Source organism: Lygodium microphyllum, chromosome 25 (genome assembly GCF_053477565.2).
Source record: "Lygodium microphyllum isolate KBCC chromosome 25, Lygodium_microphyllum_v1.1.10, whole genome shotgun sequence".
NCBI lineage: Eukaryota > Viridiplantae > Streptophyta > Polypodiopsida > Schizaeales > Lygodiaceae > Lygodium > Lygodium microphyllum.
The window spans coordinates 99,967,614-99,988,719 of record NC_141159.1 but is presented as its reverse complement, the minus strand read 5'-3'; the positions used below and the strand labels follow the sequence as shown (position 1 = coordinate 99,988,719).

The window sequence follows — 21,106 nt, the reverse complement described above, 5'->3', positions numbered from 1 at the left end:
GAGTACATCGTTCCCACTGTCACTGTCCTGAGTGACTACATTCACCTCTTCGATCTTGACGCTGCTCTTCTTGGGCTGGCTCTCTTTCTTCTCTTCCTTGCTGTCCTCTGTCTTCTTGCCTTTCCCTTTCTCTTTCTTCCACTTGTAACAGTCACGTTTGAAGTGACCTTTCTTGCCACAGTGGTGGCATTCCACATTCTTGCCGCGAGACATGCTGCGACCCTTGCCATCAGATTTTCCCTTCTGCTGTGATCTGCCCCTGGTATGTAAGGCACTAGACGACTTACTTGATGCATTATTTTGCTTATTCATCTCTTCCATAAGCAAAGAGCTTTCCACGTCAGAATACATAAGCATAGCATTCGAGTTACTCAAGGCAGTCCTGAATGTATCCCAACTCTCTGGTAGAGCGCAAAGCAGAAAGGTAGCTTTAAACTCGTCATCAATGACAAACTTCAAAGCAACCAGCTGGCTGAAAATTGAGTTGAATTCACTCAGATGATTTGACATAGCAGTTCCTTCTTTCATCCGCAAATCCATAAGCTTTTTTTAGCCAATACACCTTACTAGCTGCACTCTTCTGAGCATACAATTCCTCCAGTCTAGTCCAAATGGCATAGGCAGTGTCCAAACCCTCTATGTTAAACAGTAGAGCATCATAGACAGATAGCTCAATGGTCGAGCGTGCAAGCTCGTTCAACTCATCCCAGTCATCTTGTTCCACATCTGCGGGCTTTACCCCTTTGGCCTTGATCGGCTTAGCCTGCTTCTTCTGCAACAGGATATTGTAGCATTGCTTTTGCCACACTGCAAAATTATGTGCACCCTCAAGTTTCTTGATGTGCATAAGATGGCTGCTATCGCTGCTGCCAGCCATGATTTTCAGTCCAAAATATGACCACAAATTCAGCAAATGCAGGCCCAAACTGTCAAACAAGTGACCAAGGTACAAACAAGTACCAACCAGCAATAAGTACTAGTTAAAAGCAGAAATTTCAGATCTGCAAATCAATTTTCAGAAGCACCAATTGTTGTGCTACAGCACTCCACAACTGATGACAGCTGTTCCAAGGACAAATACATCACATTACATGAGAAGTCCCAAATTTTAGCTGCAATTTCTGCTGTACATGCACCCACGGGCATAAAATTTGACCCGCACGGTCAAAAGCCCCAAAGTTTTGTGCTCAAAACATCAACCATACATCTGCACTGTCTCTGACATGGATAGAATAGACCAATTTTGCCAAAATGAAGCAATTTCAGCAAAACCCCCAAATTTTTCAAGTGTCGGGCGTCCAAATTGCATGAAATTAAACCCGCATGTACATAAAATGACCAATTTGCGCACAGATTTTGCTCAAACAGCAAAAGCCCCAAATTGCACGGAGGCAAAATGTCACAAATTCCTGCAATTTCTGAGACAGAATCTCACTGTGTGTCTTGCTCGTGTCAAATCCGGACAAATCCCCAAATTTGTGGCTCAAATCTGCCCAAAACACAGAACTGTGCTTACACGCGCGAACTCCCGTCAGTGGGCAAAGGGGGCAGCTTGCAGTAAACCTTTGAAAATTAAAAAATTTTGCAAGAGAAATTTGACGAAAAACTGTCCCGTAACGTGACGACTGCTGCGTTTTGACCTGCCGCCAGCGTTTTGACCTGCCGCCAGCTGCACGTGGCCTGGAAAGTCACGAACTGACCTGGCGTGACCTGCATGACCAGCGCCTGTGCAAAACACGTCACTTCTGACCTGCGCCTGACCTGCACGCTGCCTGGAACTGCACGCCTGAATGCACACTGTCCAAGAACAGTGACGAGCTGACCAGAAAATGACTGACTGACCTGCGCGCAACCTGGGAAATGTCGCCTAGCTGAAAAACGTGACCTGTGGACTGCGAGAAGCACGAACACCTTAACCGAAGCTCTGCACGGACTGCGAGAAGCGCGAACACCTTAGCCGAAGCTCTGATACTAGTTTGAAGTGAGTGATGCGCTGCGGAGATGCAATGTCCGGCGATGAAATGTCAGGTAAAGAGCAAAACACGTGAGCAACAGCAGCGAGTGAGAGCGAGAGATGCAAGATGTTCTTGGGTACAAATAGAGTGTGTACCACTTTAGGTTTTTAGATAGATATATATGAAAGTACAAGTGTGCTAAGGGTGCGTTCACACCCGTGCATATATAAAAGGCACGATGGCCCTTTATTCCCAACACTTAGTTACAATCAACTAGAGAGTGAATAGTAGTATTCACTCTCACAAGTTACTTACTATGCAATAGAAACAAGAGGTTTCTTTATATTATAAGATGTGAGTAGAAAGAGAAAAGATGATATGGCTTGGTTTTTGTTCTTAAAATAGAAGAAGAGCTCGAAGAGAAAGGGTTGTAATAAATTTATAGATTTGTTGTCTTGTAAAACAACAATGAAAAAAGATGAACTATAGGGGTATTCGATGGTAGAGTGGAGGATGATAATGTAGATGGATGGGGCCGACTTTTAGGCTATCTTTAATTGCTATATAATAGTTTATACCTAACAAAACTGATATGGAATGAAGAAAAACAAGCTCTCTTTATGGAGTAAGGGGAGAGCAAGTGCAAAAAGGAAAAGTGAAGTAGCACAAGAAAAGTGTTCAACCACATGTCATGAGGTGTGATAATTGCAAGGACACTTGGAGATGTGACCAATGACTTAATACTTGTCTCTTTTGAATGGCTTTTTTTTGGGGGCCAAGTGCTACCAAGAGTAAAAATAACCAAATTTAATAAGCATTGCCAGAACATAAATCTTACTATTTTTAGAATGTTATCCCTAGTTTTTAGGGCTAGCATTTTTAGACCAATTCAAGGCTCCTAAAATATTGGGACCTCTTAAAATTTAGGATCTCTCAATATGGGTGTCATGTGAAAGCTCTTTACAAGTATATTACAAAAATAGTATTGGAATCTTTATATGAGGTTTTCATGCAAAGATATGTGCATTTTAAGCTTTTAACCTACACGTGCTCAAAGTACAAATATTCCATGATCATGCCATCTTGTTAATTGTAACTGTATGTATTGGTAGATCTAGTCCATACTTCAAGGTATTAATACTTTTGTGCGCGAGCTTGATCCTTGTATGCTTGAGTTTTAGTCATAGGCACCTAGTCAAGTTATGTAGATGGAAGTGTATACTATTTTTTGTTTAACCCACTGTGTAGGTCCATTATAACTTGTGACCACTCATCAGTGGCTAGCTCTAATTTGCTTTTCTTTATATCTCGTAAGTACAAAGGAAACAAATGTAATAAAAAACGAAATATGCTAAATAATAGGAAGGTTACAATTTTTTTTTTTTGTTGTGTTATGATACCTTTGCTACCCCCCTTTGGTTTCAAATTATCATAAATTGGTGGCTGCTAAAAGGGTGCATTTGATGCATTTCCATTATGACTAGCACCATATGAAGCATTGCATGACCAACATTCATTTCTTGAGTCCCATACACACCAAGGGGTGGAGATGCCTTACCATACATGTCAAATTGTGCCCTAGGCATCATGCCAATATTGCTATACATAGGGTTTTACATGCCAATTTCTATACCTAGATGCATTGGGAACTGCATTCTATGCATTGGTTGTTGCATTCCATATGGATTCATATCACACATCCCAATTTGCGGTCCTTATCTAGCCATTGGATCTATAGGGTTTTGCATACCACTTGCTATACTTGGATACATTGGGTTTGCATTCCATATATTGGTTGATGCATATCGTATGGATTCATATCATACATGCCAATTTGCGGCCCTTGGCTAGCCATTGCATAGAAGATAGTTTCACTACCAAAGTATCATGGATGACCTATACTAGCATGCATGCCTTGTTGTCCAAAAACCAATGGATTGGCAACGTTAAGACAGCCTTGCATCTGTATCTTGCCCCATTGGCGCGAGTTGCTTTTGTTCATCACCAACATTTGATGCATTTTAAGGCTGTAGTGGCTATTCTTTGGGAGCTGATCGCTGCCCAAAAGATCTAGAGGATGATATCTTCTTTTTGTCCTTGTCCTTCTTTGAGGAGTTTGAGAAATGTGTGAACTAAGGATCCTTGGCTAATTGGGCAAAGATATCAGCTACTGTCCATCACAAAGATGACATGCTTGCTGCAATGCACTTAGACCATCACAATTTTAGTAAGAATGCAAATTCTTTGGTTTGCACACAAGTGTCTTGGGCCCACGTACTCAAGGGAGTTGATGTATCTCAACAATAGAACCATGGATCAGCCTTCCTTCTTGGCAAGGGAGGTGAATGACCTGATTTACCATGAAGCACAACAAGCAATAAGTACACAAATCTAAAAATGTAAACTTTACTAAATCTTGGATAGCCAACACCGAATTAGCCCCAACAACTAGGGCCCCTTGTGGCATTTCTTTATCTGGTGTTATTAGAAGGTTGAAGTACATAGAGACAAGGCAAATCTCCTTCACTCTTCAATACAATTGCTGTTAAGAATAACCAGCACTTCATCAAATCAATTTGCTCCTTGATTGTACTATGATTTGGGTACAATTGGGTCTTCATTGAGAATGGGTTACCTCTTAGATCAGTTGCAAATTCATTGCCTTCAGTTGTTACATTGAGTATAAGGTCCTCAATTGAAAGGAGTATCTTTGAATAATAGTTTTGATGGTCATTTTGATGGCGCCAATAGCTTGGAAAGGGGGGTAAATCCCTAGCATGACAATTGCGATTGGCTAGCCCTACTCTTCTATCGCCGCATCTCATTGAGGCAAAGAAGGAAACCTATTACCCTTGTTTGTAATGTTGGGTGATCAGCTGTCACCCATGTCAAAGCTCATTTGACAGTTCCTCCTTGCTCCCTTAGCCTTTGAATGTTGGAATCATACTCAACCAACCTCGAAACAACTCTCTCTCAGCTTGCATGGATAAATTAACAAGTTATAGCTTATTTTGCCACTTGGCAGCCTTCTAATTTAATTTCCAACATTAATTAATTAAAATTTAGAGTTTAATATCTTAAAATTAATTAATTAATTGTTTGACCTTGCCCAAGAATTGGCTAGTGCCCATTCACAATTAATGTGCTAACCCCTATGGGACATTTAATTACTGCGACATTAATTGGCCTTGGATTGGTATTGATTATTACTTAATGCATAGTCCCTTAATGTCACCACCAGACATTTAATGGTGCAATTAATGGCCTAGACCCAAATTGACATGAGGCACCCATAAGTACCTGTTTAGCCGAACTCAATACAACATTTGCCAATGTCACCCATTGATTACTTGGGGTAGTTAGGTTGTCAATGTGACTTAACTGATTTGCTCTTCACATGTGCACCTCACATGCACACAACTCGATAATGCCAAAGCTAAGCAATAAACATATATGTACTTGTGATAGGATGTCTTATATGTACGAGCTCAAAATCTGTATAGCTCAAGAAGAGAAAAGAGCAGCTGTTGAGCGGATCCCATAAAGCTGTTGTTCTTGATAGAAGCATATGAAAGTGGTTGGGAAGGAGGTCGGACATGGTTCGTCTATCGATCCATGTCACAGCTGTGTGAATGTTGATCCTCTCAATCTCGATTATCACTTTGACACTCCTCGTGGTCCGGATCCACATGATCTTGTGTATTGTACCGGTCTGCCATCTGTATCCTTCAAGAAGCCTGCAAAATACACAAAAATACTGCTATCAATGGAGGAAGTAACTTGCAGGATGATGTAGTTGTGTTATCTAAGCCCTTTGAACATTAAATGTCTCAATGTGCATTTAAAAGGTTCAAATTTCACCTTTGTATAACTTAAAATAATCATTGTCATCCATGCATGGTCCCACTGGTTCAAACTTTAAGAGTGCATTCACATGCTGGTGACATACATATTAAATGTCTCTACTATTAGAATGGGTTGTAGATCCCGAAACTGAATGTATAAGGGTCATGTTGATATTTTGTCATAAACTAACTTAACTCGCTCTCTATTTGGCCTGCAACAACCATCTGTGGCCTCATGATTATTTACCAAATGTATAACATTTTCAGTAGAGAAAGGATGGTGTTCATGGAAATAGAATGGTGCTGGGCCAGAGGAAATTATGTGGACTTCTGGGGATTTCTACCCAGCTGCACCCCTGTATATCTGCAAAATTGATGCCTTGGCATGAAATGGGCAGGCCGAGAAGTGGACATACTCCAGTAATTATAGCAGTTAATTGATATGCAAAAGAGGTTCTCTGACTGAATTCTATGAACCAGTCAAAGCTTCACTTCTAATTCATCCCATCCTAGAGTTTTTAGGTGTCCCAAAGCAAGTGGCAAATACCCACACTATTTCTTGTTGGATGTCAAAAGCTATTATGAGTTTGCATTTGTTGAATTGGTGACATGTATATGCACTTTCAATTAAAGCATTTCACTTTTGTGTTTGATCATTAGTAAGAGGTAAATGAGTGTCCTTGCTCTCTTCATCTCTTTTCAATTTCTTTATTCCTTTTTTTGTCAAGTGTGAAGTATAGACTTCAGTCTTTATCTATGGGTCAAGCATTGCATTTTTATTTTGAGATTAAGAATTTGTGAGCGGGAGGGGTAGATTCTAATTTGTTGACTACTGGCCAAGAGATGCAGAGAGTTGAGAAGAGAGGGAGAGCTTCATCAGATCGATGCTGAGGGTTGAATTTTACAGGAAAATCCAGGGCAAGGGATGCAGCTTTGAATGCAATTCAATCACCTTTGCTAGATGTGGGAATAGACCGAGCTACTGGTATCGTGTGGAATATAACGGGAGGTACAGATTTGACATTATTTGAGGTACTTCCTTGACTTTTGTTCCCTGCAACAATGCTCTAACGTGCTATAAGCAGTCTATGTACAGAGCTTATGGAGTATGTGACTATGCTAATGTCCTGGAAGTTTGAAATTTAGGTGAATGCTGCTGCAGAGGTTATCTATAATCTTGTTGATCCTAATGCAAACTTAATCTTTGGAGCTGTAGTAGATGAATCTTACAGTGGGCAGGTAAGAAACCTTTCAACCAAATGGATTTTTGTAGTCTCATCACTGTTTTTGATAAATTTTATCTTTGTGTATCAATGCTGCTTTTGGAAAGAACCTTTTTGGGGCGATCAAGAAAGGAACCTTTTGTTCAGCATCTTTACAGGACTCTGAAATTTGGAAAACTTCAACTCTTACACCTTGCCTTTGCAATCACACACACACACACACACACACACACACACACACACTGCCATCCACCCATGCCGCCCCAAAAAACAAAAAGGACAAAGGGACACATCAAAGTTCGTAGTTACAGTCCACTTTGGGGTGCAATGGGCACCCAAAATAAACCATGGCAGGGTGAGGGAGAGACTTTTAATGTGGTAGGAACAATGGCAAGGTGCCTTAAGAGGCGTATTCCACTATCCAAGTTTTGAACCTTGGTGGACTCCACTCGAACAATTTGGAAACTCTTCCACGGTCCAGCAATCATTCTATCCCTGTAATGGTGATAAAATGGTTAGTGTGACATTTTCGTTTTATTTAGATACTTTCTATCTCCTCTTTTTTGTTTGTTTTGGTGCAAAGAAACAGAGAGATGATTCAACTTTGATCACATTTTTTCACTTTCATTGATACCTATTTCATTTAGCTAGGCTGAAGCATTGGTTTAACCTTTAAACACATCTAAGAAACGATCCAATAAGCAATCATCAGCATGAAGTATTATGTTAAGTATCCTGATAATTGTGTACACTAAACTATTGGATTGAAAGGCAGATTTTGCGAGCTTTGTACATATCATGGGTTTGTGTGATTGTATGGGCATTTGTGATGGGCTGCTTAGAGGGCACTTAGGTCAGCCAGATTGGGTACATTTCTCTTATGTACGGGTGGACTATTTTCAGCCTAGCCAACCTGCCTTTTTAGGCCTATTTTCAGCTGGCTGACTTGCCCACACTATGGCTCCATTTCAGCCTATTTACAGGCTGTTTCTCCTCCACAGATCATCTTGGGACGCAGCATCCTTTTGGAGAAAGGGAGTTTGGGAGCACTCATGTAGTTTCCCACAACTTGCGAAGATTTGTATGTTGGGCTTTACTCACGCCTACGCTCACATAGGAGTGTCGGTGATCCGCACATAGGACATTGGTGCACTTTGTACTCTCCATAAGAGAGGTTTTATTGTTAGCCTACCCTATTTAGTCATGTCAGTCTGTCATCTCCTAGTTGTGAGTTCTTGTCAGAGTTTGACAGGGGCATTGGAACTTTGACAGTTTAGTGTACATTTTTACGCATTTCCTCTATTTTAGGAGCATTTCTTGTGCATTTCCTTTGTTTGTTAACTGGATTCCACCCCCTGACAGTGCCTACCTGCTCCATGACCATCTGGGATATTTTGCCATTATTTTCCCATTTTTTATGTGTAGTTGGACTGCATTTATTGCAGTCATATCACCTATTTTAGCAGGTTGGCCAGATTTAAAGGCTTTTTAAGCAGTCGGCCAGTTTTAGAGGTGTTTGGCTATATATAGCCACAGCCCACACTTGGCTGATCACTTCTTCTTGCAGATTTCAGCACACTTTGGCTCCCAAGCACTCTCCAGCGTGGTGCTGCTATCATCTCAGCCTGATTTGGTGCCCGCATTGATGCCTTGGGCTGTGTGCAGGGACTGATCAGTCCACATCATTGTATTCAGTATTCATCTTCAGTCAGTGCAGTACCCCTTCCTTTATTTTTTGCTTTCTCTCTCCCTTTTTCTCTATGTGTTCGTGTTCCTTCTTCCGTTGCGCACTCTCACATGGTATCATGGCCGAAGCGAGAGCATAGAGTTGCGATCTATTACTGAGGAGTAGCCCAACCATCAAACACAGCCATTCAACCTTATGTTTGCTGCAAATGCAGCCATTTGTGAAGGAGGCGGCGGCATCTGGTTGGTCTACATTTTCGTTTACAGCTTGGCGACTCTTGGTGGTAGTATTTATTGCTCAGTGATGGCCTTCTTAAGCCAGTTGTCATCATCTATAGGTGGCAGCATCTTTTGTGGCTGTAGGCAACAATATTTCTTTGTTCAAGTGGCACATCTACACCTTCTGTAATTGATCACCTTTTGACATTCGCACTAGCTCCATCTACACGCAATTTGTTGGGTGATTGCAGGTTTGGAAGATGTCTTACCAGTTTCGAGGCTTTGATGACTCAGATGAGGAGCTTTTGTCACTCTTCTGAGAGGAGATGTGATTATAGGGAGTTTCGACATGTGAAGTCTCCTAGAACCCATCCATCTTTTGCTCATCTTTCACAGCGGGTCCCATTTGAAATGAAGGCTCCATTTGATGTGAAGATGCCTTCTTTGATGCCCTCTATTCAGGTTCCTGTTCTTCCTTCCTTACCCAAAGAAGATAAACTCAACGATGCCAACTACTCATTGTGGTATGCAAGGTGGAGTGCATCCTTGACACCTTCGATCTTTGGGAGTTTGTTTCCAAGCCTGTTTCCTGTCCTCAAGAGGATCTAGTTGATGGTACCTCGTTGGACCGTGCTGCCTTATTAGATTGGCTCAAGTCTCGAGCTCGATTCTTTCTGTTTATGAGTGTTTAAGACTTTGTCCTAGTTCATGTTCATAATTTGAAGACTGTGGCAGATGTGTGGTGCTAGCTTTTATCTTTGTATCAGCACAAGACCTTTGCCCACAAGATTTCCTTTGAGAAGAAGTTGTGGATGCTCTGTCTTGATGAGTCTCCTTCTATGAAGGAGCACGTCACGAAGATGGAGGACATGAGAGGTGAGCTTGTCTCTCTTGGATGGAAGATATCCTTCGAGGATATGGCTATGATCCTGTTGATGTAGTTGCCATCTCCTAGATTCAATATTTTTTACACTAGTCTCATCACATAGAAAACATGTGAGAGACTCTTATAGGATCAGCTTTCACTGCTTGTCTTGAAGCATGACAAGTGACTCAAAGAGGTAGGGGCTAGTGGTTTTGGCTTTTCCAAGGCTTTTAGTGCTAGGTACCAGTGGTGGGAAGAAGAAGAAGGCCAAGGATAAGAAGTATGGTGAGAAGGACAAGAAGAAGCCCAAATGCCCACATTGTGGGAATGGCACTGACCTCGAGGAGAAGTGTTGGTAGAAATACCTCCATTTGAAGCCAAAGGAGAAGGATTCAAAAGCCAACCTGCCACGACAGAGTCTGTTTTCGTACATGTCTTTGTCGAGTAGGATATAGCCCTTGCTTCTTCCATTTAGGAGAAGCCGTGGCTCGTGGATAGTGGAGCTTCTTCTTGCATGACCTTTTGATAGAATTGGCTTCAAGGGTTGAGTTCTAGAGGGGGACACCGTCACCAACTCTACGGTTCCAGTTCGTGGATTGGGGACCATTCCTCTATTAACAAATAGCCAATCTTCCTTTGCTAAAGCTCTTTATGTACTTGAGTTGCTAAAGTTCTTTATGTACTTGAGTTGGGCTTTAACCTTTTGTTTGCCTATGGTCTTACCTAGCTTGCTACATGTTTGGTCTTCACCAAAGAAAGAGTTACAGTAGAGGATGAGTCTATAGGTGTCACTCTTTGGATAGTAACACAAGAGGGTGGGCTTTGTACGCTTAGAGCCTTAGTTGCGAGATCTTTGTACGAGCTTGGTTTGCTTTGGCATGCTCGGTATGGTCATTTGAATAGGGATGCAACTGATGGGCTTCATGGAGGAAGATGGTGGAGGGACTTTCAGATTTTCCTCTTGTTTATGCCCTTTGCCCTAGTTGCTTGAGGAGCAAGCAACATCAACAACCACATCCCCAGGTTTCTACTTGGAGGGCTTCTACACTGCTTGAGTTGGTTCACACTGATCTTTGTGGACCTATGGACATGGTCTCCCTTGGGAAGGCCAAGTACTTGATGCTGATTATTGAGGACTTCAATTGTTATGTGTGGCTGTACTTCTTAGAGTACGAGCAAGGCGTACTTCCGCTTTTGCGAGTGCAAAGTGTTTGCTGAGAAGCAAACGCTTCTCAATTTTGCAAGGATCATGGCATTCGGGTGGAGTATACCCATCCGAACACACCATTTGAGAATGGTGTGGTGGAGCATATGAATTGGACCATGCTGCAGATGGCCAGTGGAGCATTGAGGATTATCTCATTCCCTTTGGCATGAGGCGGTGGTGACTACAGTTCACATCCACAACAGTTCACTTACCTCCCCTTTGCAGGACATGACCCCACATGAGGCTTTCTTTGATTGAAAGCCTTCCGTGTCTCACTTTCGCATCTTTGGGTGCGATGCATTTGTCCATGTGGACAAGAAAAAGAGGAAGACCAATCAAGGACAAAGGAGAAACAAGCATCCCAAGAGGAGACCAACAACTCCTCTATGTGAAAGGGAATAAGAGCATCTCCATCCAAAAAGAGTAGCCCCCTCTCCATACATGATCCCGTAGGATCAAATCCCCTGTAATACCGAAGAACATGCAAGGCTGCCCTCTAGTGATCTTGTATAGGAGTCTTCATAAAAGAAGACAACAAAGCCATTTTGAATGAGGATCTCCTGCTCTGCCACAAGCTTGGACTCAAGGTCCATGGGGGAAGAAATAGGCCGACACTCAACTATACCAAACTCAAAAAGTAACTCAGACATATACATGTGTTGCGAGATAAAGATGCATTGTGCCAGTTGATAAATCTCCAAACCAAGAAAGAAGTGTAGGACCCCAAGATCCGTCATCTCAAACTCTTGTCTCAAAATATCTCAAGTTCGATCAACCTCCATAGAAGCGCTCCATGTGATGATAAGATCATCCACATATAAGATAATCAAAACATATCGGTCACCCTCAACCTTATAGTAAAGGTTCGAATCATGAGCTAATCTCTAGAAGCCACTATCACGAAAGAAGCGATCAATCCTTTGATACCAAGCTCTTGGAGCTTGCTTCAGGCCATAGAGGGCCTTCCCCAATCGATAAATATAGTTCTCCTTTCCCTACACAAAAAAACTTGGAGGCTGGGAGACATAAATCTCCTCATCAAGGACGCCATTCAAGAACTACTTGACATCCATCTAATAGATCAGCCAATGATGATGGGTTGCAAGAGCCAAAATAACTCGAATGGTAGAGATACGAGCCGTGGGTGCCCCTTCACAACAAGCCTAGCCTTATGCTTGTACAAGGAACCATCGACAAGATACTTGGTCTTATAGACCCACTTCACACCAATCACCTTCCACTGTCAAGGACATGGAACCAACTCCCAAGTCTAATTTCGCTCAATAGAATTGAGCTTATCCTGCATAGCCTATCTCCAAACATCCCGTGCAAGAGCCTCATCAACTGAAGTAGGCTCACTGTCAAAGAATATGGGTCATAAGAGCATAGTTCACACAAAGTGAACTATCCCGTTGGGCCTGTAAACGAGCTAATCTGCATGGACCTATAGAAATAGCAGGAAAATGGGTAATACCAGCATCCTCCATTAGCCACTGATACCACTGAGGAATGGTGAGAGGCTCATCATTCTGAAGGCCATTTTAAAGAGCCTTCCCTAAATGCTACTTGGGTAGAGCTTTGGTCATCTATCGTTCACTTTCTTAGAGGTCAGGTTGTTGGGAGCAGCATTAGGAGGGCTCTTGGTATCGGTGGGAGCTTTGGAAACAGTTTCTCCACACCAGGGGCTGCCAAAGCCTGCTTTTCAGCCTACAGCTAACGCTCCGTGGAAGTGTTGCAGCAAGAGAGGGAGTTAGAGGCCCAGTTGTTGCAGAAGGTAACAAGAGTTACTGAAAATGAACTTTCTACAGTCTGTCTGAGTCTGGCTGATACTAAGGCCGTTAAAATTAGTGCTGACTTGGCTCTGGCATTGGCTTTGCTTGGGATTACTCCAATATGACAATGCACACTTTTTTGGTTTGCTATTACTCATTACATTTCTTCTTCCTATTCCGTAAACCAAAAATGTTGTTATTACTCTTTTTTGGTGTTTTGAAAGATATAGCAAAATTCTGCAGCACTACCCAACTTGAAATGTTGAGTAGGTAGTAAGCTCTCTTTGTTAAATAGGATATATCACAAGTGGACAACATTGGAAATGGGGTATCAAGTATTAGAGATGCTTGTTCTAAATGCTAGGCTTCTACCCCCCCCTTTGATGAGTTTTCACTTGCGTATGTGTACTAGCCTGCTTACTGCCATACTATTCATAGAGGTGTTTATAGAGGCTACGTGCAATACAGTTAGTCTTTCTGTTTTCCTCTCTGTGCAGCATTATAGAATAAGACACATTTGCTGGCTGTCTTAACGCTTCCTTTTTTCTACAATAAACAGGTTAGCATAACACTTATCGCAACTGGTTTTAAGGGTCGTGATGAAGCAGAAAAACTGATTTCCAAGGCAAGAGTTGTAAAACTTTTTCCCCCACAAACAAGAGTTGTAAATTAATATGCTTCCTCTTGTTAGTGACCAAACTGTCTGCTTCAAGCGATCTGACTTTTTATTTTCTCTTGGTAGCAGCAAGTGTCTCATCCAGGTGTGATCCGTCCACAACCTTCTGGAAATGGAGGATCCATAGATGTACCTGAGTTTCTACGAAGGCGCGGTCGTCCTCGAAGATATTGATTAGAAGTTGGTTTTAAATGGGAAGCAGATGTAACAAACTACTTTCTATATGTTGTGTTTGCGGCTTTAAGGAGTGCTATGTGAAGAGTGGTGTCAGGTGCAGAATCATTAAACACATCTGTTGTTATGATCTTTGCATAACTGTATACTGCATGCTGAATTTCAGTTTTCAGAATGAGGGAATTGTAAATACATATACACAACAGATGCTTCATCGTTCAATTTTATGCTTTATGAGCTGTAGATTGCAGGGAGTTGAGACTGATTTATTATGAAGGTCTCCTTCTAATGTTTTTCTGTGACGTGGAGAATGAATGCTCAGCTAAAAACGTCGTGTGTTAGAATTTGTGTTCAAGGATTGTAGAGTTGCCAGCTCTATGTTGGTATTGTTACATGCTCCCCAGTGCAGGGTATATATGTTGTCATTCGTTTTTACAGGACCTTCATGAGCGGTTATGAAAATGCTCCTACTATATATGTTGTCATTCGTATTTACTTTTGCCTATAGGACCTTCATGAGTTATGAAAATGCTCCCACTATATATGCCGTCCTTGTTTGCTCTTGGCGATAGGACCTTAGTGAGTGGTATGAAAATGTTCCCATACTAGTTTTGACTGAACTACTTCCTTTGGCTAGAGCAGGTTGCAACTTCATATGCATACACCACAACGGATGGAGCTACTAAGAACTCATGAAAACAGTAGCACCTTGTCTGATTCTATGTTTGTCATATGGATTTAATGAAAGCACAGAAGCTGTGCACTTACCGTGACTGACGTTTGTCTCTTATGATGAGGTTGTGCTTGTTGACGTTTGCATTGTGCAGCCGTGAGTGTGGATTAGTCTTCTAAGATGCAAGGAGGTCATCTTTACTTTCTCTTGCTTATTTTCTCTTAAAAGCATTCTGCTTCTTAAACGCAGAGTTCAAAACTCTGGTGAACATTCACGGACTTCAGTCTGATCGTCCTTGAAATTCCAGTCATGAAACGATGGTACTGGTTGAGGACGAAAATGGTGGAAAGGTGATGAGAGGACTAGATCTGGGACTAGAGCGGACTTGTCCTGTGGACAAGGCGGATGACTGAGTGCAATTGACTAATGAACGTGCTGGTGTACAAGCAAGCTTGCGGCTTGTTGCAATGTCCCCACATAAGTTTTCTGACAATGATGTGAGAGCTTATGTCTTGCACTCTCGATGAGGACACTCTAGAGCACCTACAAGGATGTATCTTGCTTTCTGCTCTTGTTTCAGGGCATCTTCATCGTATGTGATGTGGTGGTGCCTGCACCTCGATCGGAAGCAAGGGCCCAGCATGCTTAACTTATATTACCGCTGGATTTGACTTCCTCAGTTTTAGTATTTTCATGAAGTAGCATGTGCCACAATTGTTAGTTGGAAAGCAACGGCTTGGCGAAGAAAACAAATGTGAAGGAAAAACAGCAAGTGGCCCCTAAACTACTTGGGCACAAAGCTATATGGATATAGTTTACACGTACTGTATGTGTATGTAGGGCCCTGTTTTTGAATGGTTTTGATCATTAATTACATTGTATTCACTAAGAGATGAGCTTTGTTATTGGTGAAAATAGCGGGTGGAAGGTGAAAAGAAAAAATATATTAAGGAAACGGATTGGAGAATGCCCCTTCTATATTGTGGGTAGCAATAGGCTTGTCAATATATTCCATTGTGGATGGGCGAAAAGTTTGGAACAGTAGGTTCTAGAAATCGTACAATATTTTGTTCAAGTTCTTTTGCATCAATGTAAGATAAATGACCCTCACTTCTCTTCCATCGATGTCAATATGAGCTATCATCGCCTCCCTTGTATCACCATTGAATAGCCAGATGGTAATATGATGAGCCTTTACATAATCACTATTTGTTGTACATTGTGTAAATATAAGTCGAGCTAGTTGAAAGTTAATATATTACTAATAGGGTACATACCCCTCCTTAGGTGATGCAGAAACGGTAAATAGTGCACCAAGCAAGTTGTTAGGTGTTAGTCACGATAGGAACACTACAATTAACATGCATTGCAAGGTGGAGTAGTCTATCGCAAGTTCTTCATGGGGATAGAAAGATTGCAAATGATGAGGAAGTCTTCCATGGCAGCTCCCACAAACTTGGATACATGATGAAGTCAACAATAGGGAAGCAATTGGGGCACCTATGCAACATTGGTTTTGATAAAATAACATTTGATAATACCAACAAAGAGTAGTAGGACCATGAATTGGAGAAAGAAAGTGCTTTGGATTAGTTAAAGGAAGAGAGGTGCATCCATTCTAGAAAGTGGGTCTAATTCTCGTGGCAATGCTTGTCAAAAAGAGTTTACCAAAGGAACATCATTAGGTAATTGGTTTTTGGTTTTGTAATGATAGTGTAGAGCATGCATGGGGATGTGAAGAAGGATGTTCCATATGTTCCATTGTTATTCTTGACCATACCAATTGACCATGGAACAAGTCTATCAAATGTAGACCTAAATATCTTTAAGACAGGAGAGTTTCTATTCAATAATCATGCCTCACATGTGACCCCATTCCTCTTAAATGAGAGTGTGTCATGTGCGCATGTTGTGAGACTTTGTCAACTAGGGAAAGGGGCAAGAATTGGAGGCATGTGATATTAAGTGCAACAAGGTCTCATGCCATGTTTTGCTTGCTAACAGACAACTAGTACAAAATTGATATCAATGATGAGCCTATTTGGCTTGCAAAAAATATCAACTTTGTCCATGTGTTCTAGGATTGTATTGAACATGCATAGTAATGAACTATGTACACTCAAATACACGAGACATGCATTGTCCTTATCCAAACTAGATTGTTGAAGCATGCCTATAAAAAGTAGAATATTCACACCCACTTTGATGTCATTCATTTTTTATCATGTCATATTGTTTGGGTTATTGAGAACCTATTTTAAGATGAAGGATTATAGGGTGCTTTTATCTTATGCTAGTTGGGTTCTTGTGGAAATCTTTACAAAGAAGAGATTTCAAAGGATCACTTTTGCATTTCTCTCATGGCCATTAATGTGGTGGATATGACGTTAAAAGGGGACCTACTTTGTTCTTATGTAGACTATTTGGATTTCCCGCATATCTCGATTGACATTATGGAGTGATCATAAGGTGATTCATATATTCTTTTTTCATTTTTAATTCCCTCTAAGGATTGGAGATTTCTCATATATCAAGTAAGACTAGAGTTCTAAATTGTGAGGCTTTACATGCAACATAAGGAGGCAATAACTTTGTAGCATTCAACACTCACCAAGTTGACTCAACTTATGCTCTCTATAGAAACACACAATCCACCTGATGTGTGGATATCTTTTCATTCCTTGTCTATAGAAACATTTGTATTAGATGGGTGGTGATATAGCATATGATGTATTAACATGGTCGAAGATAGAGTGAGAGGGGACAACGATGAGAGTTTTAATGATAATGTTGGTGGGGCATTGAAGGAAAGGGGTTGTACAACCAAAGAGGACAATAGTCTATGCACTATGTGAGAGGATGAAAAATCATGAATGGAGAGGCTAGCAGGTACCTGTGGTGGCCACAGACAAGGGATAAACTATTATGAGGGGCAACATACTAGCCAAGCATGACTAATAACTTCTAGAGAGGTAGTAGAGTCTTCTTAGAGAGATGTAGCATATGCCTAGAACTCAAATTATAAAAGCAACAATGAAGTTTTCTATAGGTTTTGGGTGACTTTGATATTAGTTTTATTTTCTAAGAAAATGGCTTTAGGTTGAGTTGAATGCTGCCTTAACCTTTTTCCAATCTAAGCCATAAAGCATATTTTTTCTTTACTTTTTTCATCCTGAAGGTTATTGTGAATCTTTGCTTACATGATGTTGTAGGCATAATATTGTATCACAACTAGTCCTTTGTTGTCTTGCTTTCTTTGTGGGTGAATGTCTATATAGTTGTTGACATCTTAAGAAGGTACTTGAATATGCCATTGAATTCATACTTATGTTGAGCTTATAGAAAATATCGTGGTACTAGGGTAAAAAGGCCAATGATATGGAGGGATTGTGAAGATACACGAGGGTTGGTAGAGAAAACATTGAGTGTATGAACATGACTACAATACAATGGACTTGGTCAATAGTCAAAAACGCAAAAAAGGAGGAGATTGTGCATGTGATGAATGAAAAAATGGTCAAATGAATGAATAGAGAAGATACATAGGTGGTGGTTCAAAAGTTGGAGATGTCCAACAACCAATGACTCTTGGTGGGGAAAATTGGGGAAAGGTGCTATAGAGTGTCATCCTCCATGTACAAATTTCAAGTGCACAAAATTACCAAGAATGATGTCAGTGGATCAGAGCCAAGGGTGATAAAACATAGCAGCCAAGCGAGAAAAAATTCAAAATGATGTCATAAATGGAGTAGAAAACAAAATGTACTTGTGTAGATGGCATTTAGTAGTCTGAAAAACAACTCCAACTAATGAAAATGCATTATGCTAAGTGTTGTATGGTAGATCGGAAGGTTGATTGCAACATGGAGAAGAAAACATATGAGATCTTGAGTGGAAAGAAGCTAGTAGTAGTAGGTAGAGACCACACTCAAGTTTGCAATATCACTAGTAGACTAGGTAGTAGGATGGCACTAATGGTGGCACTTCTTAGAGTATGGCTAGTAGGTTGCAGTAATGGTAACATTCAATGATGAGGGCAATGATATTGATGAAATGAGAATGATCACGGTGATGGTAGATAATGTTGGATAAGGGACAAAAGTGGTATACACACTAAGTCTCTTTTATAGAACATTCTCGAGCCAAAAAAAGTCTTCTACTTGTTATTTTGGGCTATTTACTAAGCCATAAAAATGTTCAAAAAATGTGATAATTTAGAAGGAAGTTTTGGTAGCTCAATGCCATTCAAGAGGGTGAAGAGCCAACTTAGCCCTAGCAACCCAAATGCTCCACCCAAAGAGACCATGGCATGGAGCCAAATGTGTTGCAATGGATTGCCCAATGATCTATCGAGTTGGCCAAGGCAATGGATATCTTGTTTGAGAAAGTAAGACACAATTATACATAGCCACAATCAAGGATATTGGTGTAGACGTATGAAGAGGGTGTTAATGCCAGGCTCATGAATGCTTCACTCAATCAGGTAAAAAGATTACTATGTTAATGCATGGGTTTTTATTTTGGAGTGATGATGTAAATAAATATATAAGAGGAACGATACGGCAAGGAAGGAATGCCCATGTTGAAGACAAGAATATATTATCAAAACCTACATGTACCATGTGGAGAAACCAACATCCTCTCAACCCATGCATGTCGATGCTAAATGAGGAGGAAGATGAGTTGATGTTGACTCATGATGCTAAGAACCTAATGAAGAAGGCTATCTATAAACACCTCAATTGGAAGATCTGTATACAAGAAGTAGCCACCAAGGTAGTGTGTAAAGAGAATCCTAAAGCTTGCCCTCATGAGGGGAAGCTCCCATTATGATTGAAGAAACAAAGGCTAAACTAGGAGAGATTATGGAGCTACCACAGAATGGCCAACAAGCCGTGTCTCTAGCTTAGCAGGACTTCTGCATGCTTGCAAAGTTAGTTCTTAACTAAAATACAAAGCTAGCATAAAGTATTAAAAAAAAGAGAGAAAAGACCAAAACATGCATAGCAATGCTTCATATTGAGATGCTTTGGTGCCGAGTTAAAAATAAACAAAGAAAAGCTAAAGTAAGAGTAAAAGACAAGAAAATATAAGAGAGAGTGAATGAATGCAATGAAGGGAAAACAAATCCTATATGTGCTTAGCTTAGGCACACATTAGCCTATGGGCCCAACTTAATTAGCTAGAATATTCGAAGGATATGCTAGTATCGTGTACCCTAAGGGACCTAGAAGATGGTAGCCTAAGAGTAGGGCCATCATGCATATTCTTCAATAGGTCTCTACGAGGAAAGTACCATGAGGGGAGAAGTTGTGTAAACCATGGCTACATTAGGAACCCTAGTAAGGGTGGCTAGATGAACCTATGGTGTAAGGTCCATTGTAGGTGTCAAGCAAGACTAGTCAATAAGACTTTTAGTTTTCTTGAAAGGGGTTGCTTGAGGGGGCTGTCCATATGCCACATGACAAGCATATTGCCACTAGAGTATGTAGGAACTAGGAGGAATGGGAGCAATAGGTGTACTGTTGGAGTAGGGCTTCTCTCCATTGCCCACAAGACTACCACTTATGGGTGAACTCGAGATTTGAAAGCAAGATGATCAAGGAGGATAACCCTAAGCTTTTTTATGAACCCATACACATGACCTTCGTGTTGGAAATGAGTGCACATATCTTGCTTTTCAAGTAAGTGTTGCAAAGTTGGTTTAGATTCTTCGATTCTATCTATTGGGGGTTAAATTCCGCTTGTGCCTAGTTGCCTACATTTACTTGTATTTATTACCCACACACGTGTATACTACAGGTGGTGGTTGCCCATTATTGTCACTTTATCGTTTATTCTTTACATGACAATAGAATAAGGGAGGGGAATCACATACTGTGATCATTGGAGTTTCCACATACTAACTCGCTCTCTCTTTCTTGAACCTCCATGCTCCACTTGCATTTAGCCTAGGAAGAGAGCTTGACTAACAATTTTCAAAGTAGCCCCATTTCAGTCCATTCGAGGTATGCATTGGCTTTTGTACATTCACACTTCTTTCAAACTGCTTGAGGAACTTCCTAGGGCTTAGTTAAGCCTTGTCGAGTGCTTATTGACTTGAGAAGCAACCATTCTATCCATTTTGAGTGGATATGGAGCATGTTGCAAATCACTTTTGTATTTTGGCCATAACTTCTGCATACAATATCAATCGATGTGTTCTAGAGCTCTAACTGAAGAGTGCATTGAGAACTATAGATTTGAGCACTCATAGAGTTGATTCAATGTAGCTTTTAGTTTTCTATTTAACATAAAACAAAATAGTTCTAGTTTGGACAACAAACATTCATAGTTAATGTCTATGTATTAAATCTCTACATGCTATTTGGGTATGCTACATTGTTACATTGTTGCTTGGCATTGCTGTTTATGCTTGGATATGCTTATGTTGAGCTTTGCATCTTGGATTTGAGCTTGATTGATTGCATTTGGGAAGTGGCTATTTGCTTTAATGATTTCCACTTGTGGGCTTGAAGACATATTGAACGCATATGCTCTTGGATGTATACATGAAGTATTTTGGGCATCCGGATACTATGAGCTCTTCCTGGAAATGGGAGCTAATTCTTTTGCATACTTATCTATAGTTACATATTAATTTACTATAGTTTTATGGATAGCCATGTTGAAAATTGTTTTTTAGTAGTTCTTTTGAGAGCAGACACTTGTATTTAGCACTCTAGTCCTTCTTGTTTATGTGACATGTGCTTTAAATGCTTCCAATGACATTGCTATCTTCAACATAGAGAAGTTGGATGGCAATAACTTC

At 40.7% G+C, this 21,106-nt stretch overlaps 1 protein-coding gene across 2 annotated transcripts in view; it reads left to right on the top strand.

The window, feature by feature from the left end:
* The window catches only part of LOC148014554 (cell division protein FtsZ homolog 2-2, chloroplastic-like), a 37,375-nt gene extending 23,353 nt beyond the window's left edge, over nucleotides 1-14,022 (top strand). Inside the window, exons 4-7 of one of the 2 annotated variants that reach the window (XM_087666231.1) lie at nucleotides 6,708-6,832; nucleotides 6,947-7,039; nucleotides 13,332-13,397; nucleotides 13,515-14,022. In XM_087666231.1, coding sequence (XP_087522357.1) covers nucleotides 6,708-6,832; nucleotides 6,947-7,039; nucleotides 13,332-13,397; nucleotides 13,515-13,622 — 392 coding nt within the window. In that variant the 3' untranslated portion in view covers nucleotides 13,623-14,022. The remainder of the gene's footprint in view (nucleotides 1-6,707; nucleotides 6,833-6,946; nucleotides 7,040-13,331; nucleotides 13,398-13,514) is intronic. The other variant, XM_087666232.1, reaches the window with a different exon arrangement.
* Nucleotides 14,023-21,106: the final 7,084 nt, after the last annotated feature.